The sequence below is a fragment of the Amblyomma mixtum genome, chromosome 3 (genome assembly GCF_055824585.1).
Source record: "Amblyomma mixtum isolate Tamu chromosome 3, ASM5582458v1, whole genome shotgun sequence".
Lineage (NCBI taxonomy): Eukaryota > Metazoa > Arthropoda > Arachnida > Ixodida > Ixodidae > Amblyomma > Amblyomma mixtum.
The window spans coordinates 72,042,588-72,059,837 of NC_143014.1; the positions used below are offsets into that span (position 1 = coordinate 72,042,588).

General features: G+C 42.6%; 1 protein-coding gene across 3 annotated transcripts in view; it reads left to right on the plus strand.

The window, feature by feature from the left end:
• Positions 1 to 1,558: 1,558 nt before the first annotated feature.
• Not11 (CCR4-NOT transcription complex subunit 11) overlaps positions 1,559 to 17,250 on the plus strand; it is a 29,239-nt gene continuing 13,547 nt past the window's right edge. Inside the window, exons 1-8 of one of the 3 annotated variants that reach the window (XM_089579612.1) lie at positions 1,559 to 1,663; positions 2,147 to 2,198; positions 2,355 to 2,460; positions 7,941 to 8,075; positions 9,001 to 9,114; positions 12,084 to 12,137; positions 12,233 to 12,348; positions 16,117 to 16,249. In XM_089579612.1, coding sequence (XP_089435738.1) covers positions 2,161 to 2,198; positions 2,355 to 2,460; positions 7,941 to 8,075; positions 9,001 to 9,114; positions 12,084 to 12,137; positions 12,233 to 12,348; positions 16,117 to 16,249 — 696 coding nt within the window. In that variant the 5' untranslated portion in view covers positions 1,559 to 1,663; positions 2,147 to 2,160. Of the gene's footprint in view, positions 1,806 to 2,146; positions 2,199 to 2,354; positions 2,461 to 7,940; positions 8,076 to 9,000; positions 9,115 to 12,083; positions 12,138 to 12,232; positions 12,349 to 16,116; positions 16,250 to 17,250 lie in introns of all 3 variants that reach the window. The other 2 variants (XM_089579613.1, XM_089579614.1) reach the window with 2 other exon arrangements.

Below are 17,250 nucleotides of genomic sequence, written 5' to 3' on the forward strand. Positions count from 1 at the left end.
AGGATATACATAGCGTGAGGTGAGGGCGAGGTGTCCACATCTCGGTGAACACCTGAACCAGAGGGAAGGCGCATAACTGCCCTCTTGGAACAGTGGACACCTCAACCGTGCTTTAAGCTAAGTGGCGGTAGTGACAAGTGTGCGGTGCATGCGTTGGCATTGACAAAGTTGTGCCAGAAACGCGGCGCTGAAGCCATAGGCCGTCGGCGTTCGTTGTGTTCATTGGCGTTGGCGTTGACAACGTTTTACGTTCCGATCATTTTAAGGAAGTGCGCATAATGGCTCCCTGGGACAGTGGACGCCTGAATCGTGCTTATAGGTACGTGGGGTGATGAGAGAGAGGTGTGGGCTGCAGGCATTGACAAGGTTGTGCCAGAAACGCGGCGCTGAAGCCATAGGCCGTCGGCGTTCATTGTGGTCATTGGCGTTGTCAATGTTTTACTCTCCGGTCATTTTAAGGAAAGGAAGGCGAGCGCGCGCGGCGAGGCGCGCCAGCTGTGCGTAGTGACGTCACTTGCTCCTCGCGCATGAGCAGCACGGCTCTCCAGGAGCCACGCGAAACTGCTCATCCTCGGCCAGTATAGCTCACGCTACAAAAAAGGGCAGTACGGCCCGGCCCATTCCGTTTGCGTTTCTGGGCCACCCATGTAGTATGTACCGTTTGACCTCGACCAGGACCCCTTCAGCTCACGCGTTGTTACAGCGCCATAGTTCAGCTGGTTCAGCAACAGCACATATTCGGGCGGCTCACCGTCATCGTCAAGCTTCCGGAGATCGCTGCGGAAGTCGGCTCACGGCGTCAGCGTTCAGCATCTGTCGTCCCGGTGCGTACTGTAGCCGGTATCGGTAGGCCCCAGGTGGAGCGCCCAACGCTGTATCCTGTGACTATAGTGAACTAGAATACCTGTGATTTTATAGTACCCGTGCGGCGGCCATTGTGGGCGTCTGCTTGTCTGATCTCCGCAGGCCCAGCAATGGCTGATGGTCAGTCACCAAGGTAAATTCCCGACCTAGAAGGTAGTAACAGAATTTCGTGACTTCGAATACCAGTGCCAGTGCCTCTCGCTCGAGCTGTGAATATTTGCGCTCCGCCTGCGTGCGAGCGGAACCCGATGGGCCTGTGATCGCTTCTAGTCGTGTGAAACAAGACAGCTCCCACACCGTACGGAGACGCGTCACATTCAAGTTTAAATTCCTTCGAAGGGTCGAAACGAAGTTGAAAATGAAAGCACTGAAGTTGAAAATGTCTTATGGGGCATCATCCGTCCAGAAGAAAACTATCTATAACAATGAAAAAAATGTGCTTTTCACTCATGCACGTGTAAAGATCGTGGTCGAAATTATTCCGGAGCCTCATACGGCGGCACCACTTTCTTTTTTTCTTCTTACACTCCCACATTCCTCCCTTCCCTTACGGTGCGGTTCGGGTATCCACCGGTATATGTGAAATAGTTACTGGGTCATTTTCTTGCCTCAGAAACCAATTTTCATTTTAACCGAAACCGAAATCGACGAGGACAAATAAGATAAACCGATAAACGAAGTGATTTCTTCAGTCCGACGGGCATCGACATCATGGCGCGCTGGTCGCTCGCTCAGGTGGCTCAGGCTACTCAGGCTCTGAGCGTGAATGGCGTGGTGGGGAAGCCGGAGTCTGATTAGCGTTAGTAACGTTGTTTCATTGATTACTACAAAAGAAAAAGCCTCGTCAGGACTTCTGTGACGGTGATTTCTTCCTGATTAGACGTCCAAATGTGTGCTTTCTGAGGTCGGTTCCTTGTCCTTAGTGGAGGCATCATCGCCCGGTAAAGAACTCTGCATTGTGTTACTTGTGCAAACTTTCCGGCAATCGACGTGTCATGCATATGAAAAATAAACCTGCTGGCGATTTCCAGCGGTGGAAAGCATTAGAGGGCTGTCATTACTTACGAGCGCGAGTTTCGAATCGTGTATTGGGAGTGACAAGTTGTGACGGAGACTGCGCGCCGATTGACAACTACGATCGCTTTAAACGGTCGTTAATTGGCAGCTTGTTGTCTTAGTGTAGCTAAATTCTCTGCAGCACGTCTGGTAGTCGTAAATGCAACAGCCCTGCTCGGGAAGAAGAAAAGGATTGAAAAAGTTGCGCTTGTTTCTTATGCCCTAGGTGTCTGTCCTATCATGGCTTTAACAGAAAAAGAGCTTGGACTTCTACTCAGGTAAATGAATTCGCATTTATTCACACGTTTTCTCTATTGTGTGGGTGTAAGTGAAGAAGCTGCTTGCTGTGGTGTGAATTTTTCAAAAAATTTTACGCCCCTTTACCTTACCTCCTTGCACAGCCCTTCGCAACTAAGCCGTTCCTTTTGCTTCAGCCTGTTGCAGGATGACCAGTTGGAGAAGCAGACTTTCGAATCACTGGGCCAAACACTGCAGCACAATTTCGCCAAGCAAGATCACTTTCGCGTCAGCTGTGCCTTGGTTTGTTTGTTTTTGTTTGCTTACTTGCTGGATTTATTATTGCTTGTATGTTTTGTTTCTTGCATCCTTTCTCATGTTCAGTAGTTGTGATTAGTGTCACGCAGGCATTCTATTCGCAGCTGCGTGGTGTTTAATTGAAACTGCGTAAAGCATGCAGCTTGTAGTTAATGCCTTTGGAATGTACTCCAGACCATTGTAAGAAGTAAAAAGCATGAAACTAAAATATGCAAGAGGTACTACAGGTTATGAGATAATAGAAGAATGAGAAAAAAAAAAGCATTCTTTTCAGTTGTGACATTTTCTCAATATGCTCATAAATGCACATGAAATGACTGGCGCCGTAACGGTACACAGCTTCAGTTGTGCAGGCTGGAGCAAGTGGCAGTAAACGGATTAGAAATAGGGAGCTTGCACAAACACTGGCAACACTATGCATTCTTGGCAGTCCGCCATCTTGCCGTCCTAGGCAGCAGTCGACGCAGCCACCGCACGTGCAACACAGCCAAGTTCTTACGGTCGCATAGTGCTTGCAAACGGTGCTGACATGATGTTGTACTGTTGTGTCATGGGCTGGAACAGCCGAACCCAAAGCAAAGCGCAGGAACTAAAGACAGGACAGATCAATTGCGAATGCTTTAGGATACTGGATACTGAAAATATGCCTGCAGGAGTGCTCTTATGAATTAACAGATCAACGCCTTTCCGGACAAGTACCAGAAGTCTCTTCATGACACTTCCGTGTCACATGCGTAAGCAATCTGCGACTTACGGCGAGTTTGATTTATTTATTGCAGCTCCCACGTTCTATGCTTCACAAGGCAACGCATCTACGTAGTTTTTTCAACACTTGCACCTCATATGTACTTGAGAATTGCTGACGAGGCTGACCATTCTTGGTTATGCGCATGCATTTTTCAGGTCAACCGTACAAACTTTTTGATGATTGCAACCCCGACTGGGCTCGCTACACCTGCGTTATGCCTTGAAATGCCAAAATCAGCTGCACTGTCAACGTCGCAAAGCATGATCCCATTGATGACTGGCAGCCAGGTGTAGGGCTGTCTATGAACAACTGTTTTTGATGTGTGCGCACACCATACTCTGCCTAAAACAGTAGGGCAGCAGCTTGCGAGCAGGCTTTGCAGTTGCTGGCCATACAGATGCAGTGTGCTGAGATAATGTCGCCGTCGCTCTCCGCGAGGGCCCACACGTTCACGGGTTGCTTGTTCAGACCTTGCGAGTGGTTTACGTGGGCACAAATCACAACGGAAACAAAAGGAATTGGCATAGCAGTATTGGTATCCTTGCTTGTGCTCTGAGAATCACAATGTCAGCTGTGACCGTTTTCATGCATGGCTTGCGTACGCATCCACTTATTGAGAATGCTATGCTCTTGCAAAGCTTCCCTGCCCTTAAATTGTTGCTGAATGACAAAGCTAGTTCTCCAAACTAGAAATTCACGAATGCGGACGACGTCGGCGGGCGGCCACATGTCCAAATCCATAGTGCAGTCGTCCATGCCACACTGCTTTGCCGTTTCCTCATAGCGTGCCTGACCTTTCGGGCATAGCGTCGACACATACGTTCCTGAGGAAACTGCTAACGTCTTCCACACATGTAGGGGTGGTGCATAAGCTACCCTGTGCTTGCTTGGTGGACTGTCGAAAATGACGTGGCGCTCGGTCAGTTCATTGAATGTTGGCTGCGCGGCATCTTCTTCTGCATAGGATAGCAAGATGGTGGACTACTCAGAATGCATAGCGTCACCGGCATTCATGCAAGCTCCCTATACAGGCAGCCTTCAGTCATGCTCCGCGTACTCCAACATGGTGGCCACTGTAGCTTGATTGCAAGCCACTTATACTTGGTGTGACGTTCTAAGCACTTTTGTGATTTAAAATGCCTCTTTCGCTTATTTTCCTTGGCTGCTGCAAACTGACTTAGTAGGCTATGAACAACTTCTTCAGGGCTTGAGAACATGTTATCACCCATGTAAGGCCGCTCTTGTGGCTCAGTGGTTATGGCATTTGGCTGCTTACCCGAAAAACGTATGTTCGATCCCAGCCACGGTGGTTGAATTGTGTGGAGGTGAAATTCTAGAGGCCCGTGTACTATGTGATGTTAGTGCACGTTAAAGAACCCCAAGTGGTCAAAATTTCCAGAGCCCTTCATTACGGCATCCCTGATAGCCTGAGTCGCTTTGGGACGTTAAACCCCCTTAAACCAAACCAATCACCCATGCAACTTTTTTCGGTAGGAGACAGTTATTGATCACTTGGGGCCAGGTGAGGGGGACTCTAAAGTGGATGAGTCTTAAGACCTCTATGGAGTCCAGGAACTGAATGATGAATTGGATGTGTGTGCTGATGCATTGTCTTGGTCCAAGATGAACCTCCACACTCTTGTCCATGGCTGCTGTTCTTGTAGCATTCCAGAAACCTTTGCTCGGCGTAGTGTTGTGTGCACTAAGCGGTAACAGTTTGTTCTTCGTCCAAGTGAATAGTTTTGACTTGACAGCTTTTGCCAAAAGGAAGTTGCCGCCATTTTCTTATATGCACTTTGGGGCCGCTTCAGTTTTGTTGGGTTATCTTCGTTGGGAAAAATTCACACTACAGACTGACACTCATTATCTTGATCAAATTGATAAATCCAAGTCTCATCAGCTGCAGCGACTCAGAAACATCATTTCAGCTTCCTCCATAAAATCTGACAGGCATTTCTTTGCATCATCCAGCGCGGGTTGGTTTTTATTTATTTATTTTTTATTTTTATTTTTTTCAAAGCACGAGGCACCTCCCGGAATTGCTTTCCTAACACAAAGATGCTCTTGAACTATTTCTCATCCTTGAGGTCTCCAATCTGTAGTGCCACTTCAGTGTCCTTAAATGTCATTTGACTGTTTTTGCATACAATTCTTTCTGCAATGGCAAAATTGTCCGGACTCACTGCAGTTGCTGGGCACCCCCTCCTCTTCTATTCTTTCAGTGATGTTCTGCCTCCTCTAAAGTGCTGTAATCACCAATATTGTTGTGCAGGAAGGAGCAAAGTCCTCAAAAACATACTACAAACTCTCAGAGGTCTCGGACTTAGCTAAACTACTTTTAAAACCACACAAAACCATCACATGAAAGTACTTTTTTTTCGAGCTTCATTGCAGATGGAGACTTAACGAACATTGAGGCAAAATTGGAGTTGGCTTGTATCAGTAGACTGCGGCGTTCTAATGACAGAAACACCACTCTCATCAAAAGTGGAGCATTTATAAAATAGGAAAGACAAAAAAAAAAATACAGGTGTCGTTAACAACCAATTTCGCAGATAAACTGCGTGTGTCGACATCGAATTCCTGATATGGGTCCCAGAAGCTATGCTGAACCGCTAATCACTCAAAACAGTGGCAACCAGTCCTTCTCGTTATGGCCCATCTTAAGTTGAATCGAGTAGTGAGAAAGTTTCTCAGCCATAAATGGCTTTTTTTTGCTGCCAGACAAACGTTACCATGCATAAAAAGAACCACAGATTCAGTTTTTACTGAGAACAATAATTAGGTGGATTCATCTTCAGTATTCCTTTAAGTGCCAAGCAGGACAACAAGCATGGTCCTGTCAGGAACAGTGATCCTGCCAGGGCGTTTTCTGGGCAATACTTTGTCCTGGTACTTGCCCTGCTTAATCAAAAAGAGGAATCTGCTTTTTTTTTTTTTTTTTGCTGCTAAAAAAAACTCTAGCATAGCCACACAAAAAGCCAAACTGTCAAATTTCGCTGAGAACAAGAATTCAGGGGACTTTTCCTCATTGTCTCTTTAAAGCGCTTTATGTGCCTAAAAGTTTAGTAAAAAAAGACAGAGGAAAGACTTGGTGCTTTCAAATTTCCGCTTTCCCTGCACAGTTCATATCATTTGGAGGGAAGTGTTACCTCTGCACCGTTACTGTTGATCTCTTGAAATGCAAATGCTAAGCTCAGCCTTTTGAACTTTGACGTGTCTTCAGAGTTATCAGTTAGGCTGTTCTTCCTCTAATAGGGGGGTGACAGCTCAGCACACTTTCAGTACTAATAAGCTAGAAATGTTTGCAAGAGTGAAAAAGGAGCTTTGGGGCAGAAGCAAACTCTGATTGCAGTTTGTTGAGTTCACTACTTGTGAAATTTCCCTTCTTTTTTTTTTTTTTTGTATCAAACATGCGCAGTTTCTTATGAAGAAATTATTTGTTGCTGGTTACGTACATAAATTTTTCCTTGTGAGGCAGAATGAAAAATTCTTCCTTTGAAACTGTTGCTTATTGCCTAGTAACCTACTTGGAGGGACACTGACTTCTGGCTTTTTTTTTTTTTGCTAATATTTTGTAGCTATTCTTGCATGTTATGCACTTCTTTGAGTAGGAGAGTGTGCTCATTACATTTATTACTGACAGGGATATCAAGTCAGATACAGCGGTTATTTGGTGCTTACTGTTGTCTACTGTAGCTAGCACCAAACTTTTTGTTTATGGGCACAGCTGGAAGAAGCATGTGGTATTAGCAGCGAATGCTGAAAATTGTTTATCTTGTGTTTCTTCATCAGGGCACTAATCAATAAGTATTTTCAGCGAATAACTTTTACAAAGGATGGTTAATGCTGCTACACCCCACATATCACCCTCTACTTTAAAAGATTCCCACACCACCTAAACATTTCCTTGAATGCTTGTTTTATTGTGTTATGTTTGGTTTGTGCTTCACAAATCTTGGCAAGCTTATCATTTTTAAGGCGAAAGCCTTTAATTCCTCATCGTTGTAAGCAGGAGTTATCGACAAAAATGTCACGCTTTTCAATTGGTCGAAATAGTCGTGACGTCACAGTGCGCGAGTTTCAAACGGGGCCAATTGTATTTTGGTTAATAACCATGCAACCAATTAAACGGATGGTATAGTGATGCTCCAAGTAAGTGGGACCTAGTTTAGTTAATTAACTAATTAGCCTAATTAACCTTTCTAGTCGCAGCAGATAAATAAATAAAACCGATTACGAAATTGTTTGAGTTGGGGAATCGAACCAGGGTCTCCGGAGTGCGAGATGAGCACGCTAACCACTTCGCCATGCCAGCTCGATGGTTTGGAATGAACAAAGGCGGATCTAGTGAATATGGTGTCTTCGTTTGCTCCCATCTTCCTCCCTTCTTAGGTGTCCACCGAGATATGCGAGACAGATTCAGTTCCTTTCCACAAAAACCAATTTACCAACGAGCAAGGCGTAAATCCGAACGGGCGATGGTCTTCTGTGGACTCCCTGACAGCGTTGCAAGACGCTGTCGCGTTCCACTCGTAGAGGCAAAGCTTACAACTTAACCACACATCCGTGACGCAAGCGGCAACACCACGCTTAAGGCTTCCGCTTCACCGCACTTTAGGCCAACAAAGTGCCCCCCTGAATTTTGCTGTTTTTGTTGTTGCATGAAAGGAGATGTGGAGCTGGAGCTGGTGAACATTGTTTTTTTTTTTCTTAGGCTTTGCTTATTCAACAATCGGATCTCATCAGCGGACCTTGCCAGAGGATAGTTGCACTTTACTTCTTGTATGAAATGTACCGTACTGAATCGATACACATGAACCCTTTCATCTCAATTTTCGTCCATCTACTTGTAAGTATGAACCATTCATGCATGTGATGTTGGCTTTTAGAGTTTGCGGAGCTAAATGATGTTTAATTTGCTTCTTTGTATGTGCCTTCCTAAAGGTGCCTTTAGCTTGTGGCCAGATACATTCCTGTCTTGAGGACACATCTGAAACAAACATTTTGAGTGCGGGCACATGCACAAAGTCTGAAGTGCAGTTTTTACAGTCAGGCCTATATATATATAAAAATATATTTTGAGGCACTTATGCTGTCGTATTGGTGTACAAGAGCTACACTTGTGGGGCTGTCGCAAGATCACTGCTAAAATGATCACCACCTTTCTGAACCATCCACTGCACTCCATGAGAGCACCTACTTCAGTGCTCACATGGTGACCCTACAGGAGTGATGTGGAAGTGCAGTTGGCGGCTGTTACTGTGAAATGTTTTGGAGAGAGGGAGTGAGCAGCCTTTATCTCTGCAGCAGCTGACCTAGCATAGCTGTGGTGCTGCATATGCCCCTCGCTTTATAATGAAAAGTCATGTCACTTTTGTTTTTTCTCGAAGAACTCTTCTCTGTGTGCATTCGCAGGTCTTGTTTGCTTTAATGGTTGTAGTCGAAGTGGAACTGTGGAGGCACTGTTTATTCAAAGCACTGGAGAGTCAGCTCTGAGCACATGCAAAGGCATACATGCATATTGCTAATGGACTCAAGTGCAAAGTAGTGTACAAAACATAGGACATGAATTTTGATTTCATCCTTACATTCTGAAATTTAGAATTTGACGGTGCAAGAACTATGGACCTATGGGCTTCTCACGATTTTACTCCAGTTGTTATATCTCTTGCAAGAGGCTAAAACTTACCTCATGCTTCATAAATGCATTTCCACTTCGTGTATTCCGAGCTGCAGAATCTGTTTTGAAACTCGCTGCATTTGATCTCTTCTAGAATCCCGCTGAAGAAACTGGGGGCAAGAAGCCAGAGTTTGCGCATGTCATTCCCAAGCTGACAGTGCATGAGAAGTACTTTCTCACACAGCTTTTGACTGTGCCAGCAAAAGATGTGAGCATATCACTTCCGTGCTGTTCTGATGTGTTTCATTTTGACCTTTAGCATTTTAATTTTGTTACTTCATGTTATTTGTCTGGCTACAATCATAGATTGGCTGCTATCTAAAGATCACATCCCATTGTATTGTACTACAGTGTGTTGTATTTTAATAGCGTTGTATTTATTTACTTATTTATTTATACATACTGCAGGGCAATTATATGCGCTATGGCAGGAGTGGGAAAGACACAAAATGCAAGGTAACAAAATGCAGCAAAATGTACAAAGTGAGCACTACAAAAAGTTAATATCACAAACGAAATATCAAACAAGGAAGGAACTGTTAACGACAGGGTAAGAATACACAGCTATTATGCGTCTTCAACGGCAGTTACAAAGTTTTGAAATGGACAAGAACGAATGGACCCAGGTAGAGAATTCCAGGCTTCTATTGAACGGGGAAAGAAACTGAATTTGAACAAATTAGTATGCGCAAAATAAGGTATCAAATTAAGCTCGTGATGACTTCTTGTAGATGATAATGGTGCAAAGTTAATGTAGTGGTTAGCTGAGAGCCTTACTGAGGAATTGACGATACAATGTAAGAATTTTAATGATTCAGTGTGGCGACGGGCAGACAGCGTGGTTAAATTCAATGAGAGAAGTGTAGAAGAGGGTGAGAAATCGCGATCATAACGATGACATATAAAACGCACAGCTTTCTTCTGGACTGCTTCTAACATGTTAATTTCGAATTGCTTGTACGGGTTCCACACTACAGCTGCGTAATCAAGAACAGGGCGGATTAGAGATTTATACAACAGTAGCTTTGTGTCTTTTGGTGAATTGGGTAGCGTGCGTCGTAGATAACCTAGTTTTTTTAGTGCTTTATTACATACGTAATCAATGTGTTTAGACCAAGACATGTTATGCGTGAATATGACACCAAGATATTTGTACTGAGAGACCCTATCTACCACACGGCCATAGAAAGAGTAACTAAAATGGGAAACGGAAGATTTGTTACAAAAAGACATGAGGACGGTTTTGTCGAAATTAATTCTCATTTGCCAGGTACTACACCAACTACAAAACATAGCAAATGACTCTTGGAGGTGACGATGATCATTAGGGCCATTAATTACTTCGTATAAAATGCAGTCATCAGCGTAAAGACGAATGTTAGAAGAAATGTTATGTGGAAAGTCATTTATATATATTAAAAAGAGTAGTGGTCTCTCTTCATCGTATTTATTTTGTTCTCCCCCCCCTTATGCAATACTCCAATAGGGACCTTTAAGGGCAAAATAGATGATGGTGATGACTGAAAATTTATAGAAAAAGGGTTGCTTAACAGTTTTAGGATGGTTATGAAGGGAAATTTCAGTGTGTGACCCGTACTGTCTAAAAGTTTGTCTATCCAAGCCTGCAAAGTAAAGTTGGCAAATGAATAAAGGCTTAAAAATAGCAGCATTCGATGGCCTTTCTTTGTTATTATTGCAAAGATATCACATTCTTCTTGGAGCTTAATTTTTTTTTTTAGGGGTGGCTCACGTATTTACTCAAGTGAAGTCAATCCTCAAGTGTGAGGATACCAAGTGCTATCGGATGCTGAATTGCAACTGCCACATTTGATTTTAATGAAGGTACATTTGGAGTACACAAAGCATATTTTAAGAATAGTTATATCTCTATTTTATATGTGTTATTTAGTGCGTAATACTGCAGATTTTTTGTTATGAACTTCTTAAATTTTAAATTTGCCGCCACAGAAAGTTAGGGGTTTTAGTGATGCCTGTATGCGTTCTACTTCTCTGAGTGCTTCTTTTGGGCATAAAATTTATGCAGACTAAAGCCGTAGTACGCGGCAACTTCTTGTTTACATGAAGAGTTAAACTTCTTTATAACGTTGGGGTCACTTGTACAAGCATGGAATCTCAGTAGAAGTAAATGTTTGTGCTGTTCCTGAGTGGGCAGCAAATTTCTTTCAAATTGCTGCAGCGCTGCCTTTTGTTACTAATTGATTATCGGTGTGCATAATGTTAAATTAGGATGTACTTATTCAACCAAGGTTTGCTCATTTTCTCCTAGACGAAAACGAAACTGAAAATGGCTCTTACATTAAAATTGAGTGAAAATTAAAAGTGCGCTGTTGCAAAATTCGACACCATTGCAAGTTGTTAACTAGTTCACAGTATTTTGCAGCAACAGCTATTAAGGCCGCGTTTCTTGCTTATGTGGTGCCATTGTCAGCGTCACACACCAGGTGCAATGTGTCATGCTGGTTGGCCAGAATGGATTGATGTCACGCATGACATAATGACAATGTGCCACATTGGTTGGTCACAATTGACTGCCATTCCACTTGACGTCCATCAGAAAGCGTGGCAATGCACCACCCTGATTAGCCAGAATGCCTATCGCTGATTGGAGCAAAGATAATGTTACTCATGATGTTGCAAGGCATTCACTAAGGCTTACCTGAGGTGCATAATACGAGTGTAGCGGCATAAATGCAACAGACGTCCTACACCCTTACCCAGATTTACTGAGCGCTTGTCATTTTCACCACCCCAGCTGTCGCTGAAATTCGTGTTGTAACAAGGGTAAACATCCAGTCAGCTATTTTATTCAATCTAAAGAGGAATTTGTTGTGTGTCAGCCCTTGTGGGCGATTGGGAGGACAAGGTGATGGTTTGTTTTTGTTGCTTGTGGGAGGCATAGCTGATTCTTTTCAGGGGTGTTGATAGATCATCCATCATCAGTCATTAGTGCTGTGCATGTGACCTTTCAATGTCTCTGTGCTTGTTCACAGTACAGCCAGCAGCTACACAGGGAACATGTACAGATTTTAGGGACAGCTAAAAACAGTTGATTATTTTTGTGTATAGGTGTGCTTCATATTCTTGTTCACTTTTCCAGAGTTTTTTTTACTAGTGTTGCCAACTAGTAACTGATTTGCAATATTCATTCTATTTTAGCTTTTTAAGAAGACACCTTGGCAGGTTATGAACTTGGATGAAAGCTGCTTACAGGTTTGTTTTATGTACATATACTTGCTCTTAATTGCTGTTTTAAATTTAAAAAATGATAGTGCTATGTTAAAAATGTATCCTACATTCATTAACAGATGGGTGACATTGGAGGTATCCAGGTATCCTTTGCCGAGCATCAATCTGAAATGCCACAGTCTAGCCGATCTGGAATACCACTGGTCATTGATGATCCTGACCTGAGGAGACCTATGTAAGTCGTAGGCTTTTACCTGCATGTGCCAACCTTAACGTGGAATATTTGTTCAAGAAGCCATAAGTGTTCATTCAAGCAGAGCTTTAAGTTGCCAGTTTATTATGGCAGGGTTCATAGCCATTGTATAGAGGCTGTAAGAGTGGGAGAGTGTTTTGTCACAATATTTTGTAACACCAGAGATAGTAAACAGACATGGGTATAAACTGAACTGAGGACGTGCAAACAGCAGCATTCTGCTTGCGGCAAACATACCAGGCTGGAGTGGAGCTGTTACGGGATTTTACGTTTTTCGCAAGTCCCTGGATTGAGTTGCTTGCTGCAACAGCTGTATTTTCAGAGCTAACATGCAAGAGTGTCCTTGAGTTTTCGGTGTTCATTAAAGAGCCCCGGCTGATCACAAAGAATTCAGAGGCTGTCTCAATGGCATGTCCCGAGGCCCTTATGTAGCTTTGGCATATAAAATATTAATGTGCAACTTGAGCACCTGAATTTCGTTTTCATCACCTCGTGAACCTACCATATTTTCTGGTGTATAAGTAGCAGGTTTTTTTTTCTGAATTTTATTCTGACATGTCACCATGCGCCATCTTTTTCAATGCCCAGTAACTTTGTTTGGAAAGGAAGTCGATGTGTAAAGGAGGAAAAAATATAATTATATTTTGTGCGTAGAATCACGTAATCTTGTCACAGCCATAATGAATGCGCGGAGTATGCACTGCCACCAAAAGTTTAAATTTCAATGTCGGATTTGCTTGGCTTCGTGCATTATTTTTGCTCATCATGAGGTTGCCTGCTAGGCGAAGGAGCTAAGACGCAAAATTCAACGTGTGTGCCATTGAATACACCCTGGAAAATGGGAACCAGGCAGCAAGGGAGATGGTTCGACGTGGGCAAAAAATGATCTGGGACTGGCACAAAGATGCAAGAGCGCTCTAGTGCATGAAACCAACAAAAAAAGCACGCTGGCTAGAGCACAAGATTCATCTGCGCGGCAGCTGCCGCAAGTGTGTATTTTCGTTGCACTCTCTGACAAAAGGATCCTCAGCATGTTTATAGCACTTATCGAACAGACAGGTGCGTCTTGTACACCGGTGCAACTTATATGTCATTTTTTTCAGAAAAACTGCTGTTTGTAGGGGGTTGCAACTTATGCACAGGTGTGACTTATAGACCAGAAGATACGGTACTTAGGATTTCAGAAGTTTTGAAATCTTAGTCTGTGCACACTATACAGAAAGGTTATTGTTGATTGCCATGACAACTTTCAGAATTCAGTCGAGTAGAATGAATTCTGAAATGAATTGAGAATACTTTAGGATTCTGTAATAAATTCTCTCATTTCAGGACTCTGAAATGAAATGAAGTAATATTTCTGAAATGCATTCACTGTCTCCTTATCTGCCTGTAGATGCATGTATAGCTGCTTGTTGCATTGCTTGTGGATGTTTGTTCTGGAATTATTACTCCAGTAGTACTCACAGCAAGTGCTCATGAAGGTTGACGAACAAAGGGTGATAAACCCAGTAGAATAAATGTAATAGTAGTCAAATAATGCCTATTTTAATAAATTGATAAGTATGACACACCGAGAAATTGCCAAAGATTGCAGCCTTTAAGTATAGCCAGTTAGTGCACTGCTGCATTGTTTATGTCACTAGATCGTTTTGGTGCAGTTCACTTCATATTTAAATTTTTGGGTTTATTACAGTTTTTAATCCTTTTATGCCAAAGTGTCAAACTGAAAACAGTACCAATTCAGCTCAGGTTCAGTGTGCTGCACTGTTGTTAGTTCTAGCCTGGTCCAACGGAATACAAGTTTCATTAGTAAAATAGTTAGTACTGTTGTTGTAATAGTTACATTGTTATAAAGCAGCCTGGAAAAGTTTTATCACTGCTTTTTTACAGTACTGTTGCGGATTTTCTTTGTTACGTGAAACACGGTGAAGTAAAAAAATTTATCAGCAACTCCTGCTAGTGCTATCACAGTTAAAACTATCTTCAAGTCAGATGTTGCTTGTACTGATATGGTGTAGCAAAAGTCTGATTTGGTGTCAGTGCTGGACATCTTTTTGGGAGGGGATAAAGCGAGTAGCATTAAGTACCTGCGTTCATGCAGCTTGCAGCATTTATTAATTATAATAGGGGAGAGCTACAACCTAAATGAACAGTGGTTGATCAACAGGATTATGCAGTGTTAAGATTATGCGAAAAATGTTGTGGGCACTTCAGTACAGGAAAGGGCATGAGCATGGTATTGTCAACAAACAGCAAGAGTGAAGATCTAAACAGAACGGTGTGGAAGCAAAATATGTTCAACATTGTGGATGGTGAAGGAAAACTGGGTTCAGTACGTAGTGTTGCTAAAGACAAAGCTTTACTGCAAACCTACCTCCTGTTTTCCACTTCAGTATATCAGGAAATGGCAGGTATTTTGCTTAGCAACCCCTAAAGCAGTTGAAAGGAACTTTCTGCATTTGAAAGAGGCAAGTGAATAATTAGTAACTTCACTTGCCTTGATAGTAAGCGCTCGTCCCTGTCTACTTCTATGTCCGTGTCTTTTATTGCGCCCCTGTGTCCTCCTGAAAAGTTATGAACCAACACGCCCAAATACAAGTACTTCTGACTTATAAGCAGTTTCGATTTAGACCATAAAACCAACAAAATACAATTTTTAGTTATATATGGCATTTCGAGGGCACCAGTTTTTTAACATATCTCATAATGAACAACACAACTTTTAAGAAGTTAATGCATCTTCTAGTGTCAGCTTTCTTTTTTTTTATTATTAATGAACTGGGGACTCCAAAGCGTGTTCTTCCTTTGGAATGATGTACAAGGCATCAGTAAACATGGACCCTCACTTGCAATTCACTTGAGCCATGTAATTAATACGAGTTTACATTTTTTTGTGTTTATTTATTTATTTTTTGTTTGTTTGTTTCAACAGACAAATGGTGGCTGTGGCATTGCAGTTGAGTTCACACAATGTTGGCATCACATGGGACTCGCAAAAACTTCCATGTAATGGCTGTTTGTTCATTTGTTGTCACTCTTGCTCTAGAATTAAAATGGTAAAGCTGCAATTTTATCAGTTTTTTTATGCCTTATATGATCTCAACATTTTCTTGTCTCATCTGTGACGTAATAGCCACTGTTCTACGGTTGAAACTGAAACTGGAACAGCATGAGAGAAAAGTTTGAATTATAATTATTTAGTGGGCACAGGCAAATTGCATACCAACGTCTAGTGCACCATTTAAAAGGAAAAAAAAAGCATGAAACCAAAAATTTGGTATCCCTGCTCCTTTAAAGGGGTAGCTTTGCTGGAACAGCTGCAGAAACTGAATTGCTTGCGAGTTGTGGGACACTTGCATGATGCCACTGCATGGGTTTCTGAAAAGAAAGGTGTTCTCCTGCATTCCTGTATATCTGAACAAGAGAGCCTGGTGTAAATCGTCCTCTCAGTGAGACTTTTAGAGGTGGCATTGCTGACACACATAAAGCCACGTAGACGTGGGAGCATAGATAGCTAGGCGTTTGCCTTGCTTTTTTAATGCAGGTGCTAAAGGTGTCAGCTAATAAAAAAAAAAAAGAAAGGTTGGTGTCAGAAAGTAAGAGCTGTAAGAACTGTGGGGGTAGAACTTCGCATTGCTCTCATAGCTGCTCTTGTCTCACATCTGTATTGATTAAAAACAAAAATGTAGTACATAGTGCCATGAGTTGCAGCTTGAAGTGTGCCCTTGTTTTTCTTTTAATTTTTTGAAGCATTGGAGGTGATGCGCCAAGTCCTGCCAAAGCTATGCAGCAGCTTTTAACCGGTGAAAATCCCCCTGTGGAAGGGGTGTTCCAGCCTGAATTTCTGAGACTTGTTCCCCCACTTCACGATTGTGAGGGAGAGGTGAGTCATCACTTCCACCTACACCCATTTCCTTACATTGGGGGGGGGGGGGGGGTTATACAGGAACTGCAAAATGAGGCGACATCGTCACTTCCATTGTCAGAATGGGTCTCTCATGACATGCTGAAGCTATATCGCTGTCGAATTGTATTCATGCAGGTTGTTTTTCTTTTGGTTCTGCAGAACCTCTGAAAGAGACCTACTAGAGCAATGCAACTAGTCTTGTCGAGGCTGACATTGTGTACCTTAAAGAATGCAGCTATGAAGAACAAGTTACCAAAAGTTGACTACCTTTTTAATTACAGATTTAATGGCACTTGCTTACATTTAGTCTTTGAAGCTTGCCATTGTTTGAGGACAGCCACTTACAGTAGTAAAGAAACATCCAAGCGCCTTGAGATATCAATGGCAGAAATTCTAGGCATTTCATGGATACCAAAATCAAGTGCTCAGGGCGTGCTAAAAAGACAATTTCTACTTCATGTTTAGGCCAGTGTAAAAAAATTTGGCATTGCCTTTTTGAGTATTCGCACATTTCAGTTGATTGTGACCATTGTTGCAAGCTGGTGAGTGCAGCCGTATATCACTGTGTCACGAGAGAATAGAAAGAAAGTGGAGTGCCGTGCCCATAACATGCCAAGTTGGCCAGCAGGGACACGAAGCTATCTACAGAAACCCCAGCCAAGTTTTGAAATGCTATTTCACCAGAACTCTCAATGCATTCTTTGACAGCTGCGAACAACTCATTATGAAGCACAGAGTAAAACAGATCTTCCACATCGGTAGAAAAGGCGTAGCCAATATGAGCAGTGGAATCCAAGAGCCTTACTATAATTCACCGGAGTTGTCCCTGGTGGAATTTTATTTTGCAAGCCACCTTTTTCTCTTTTAAAGGCAGTTTTTACATTCAAAGACTAGGCATTTGCATTGGTTCCTGTGTCGCCCCGATCCTCTGTGAAATATTTTTAGCTGCTATTGACCGTTCCTTGACTGCAGAGCTT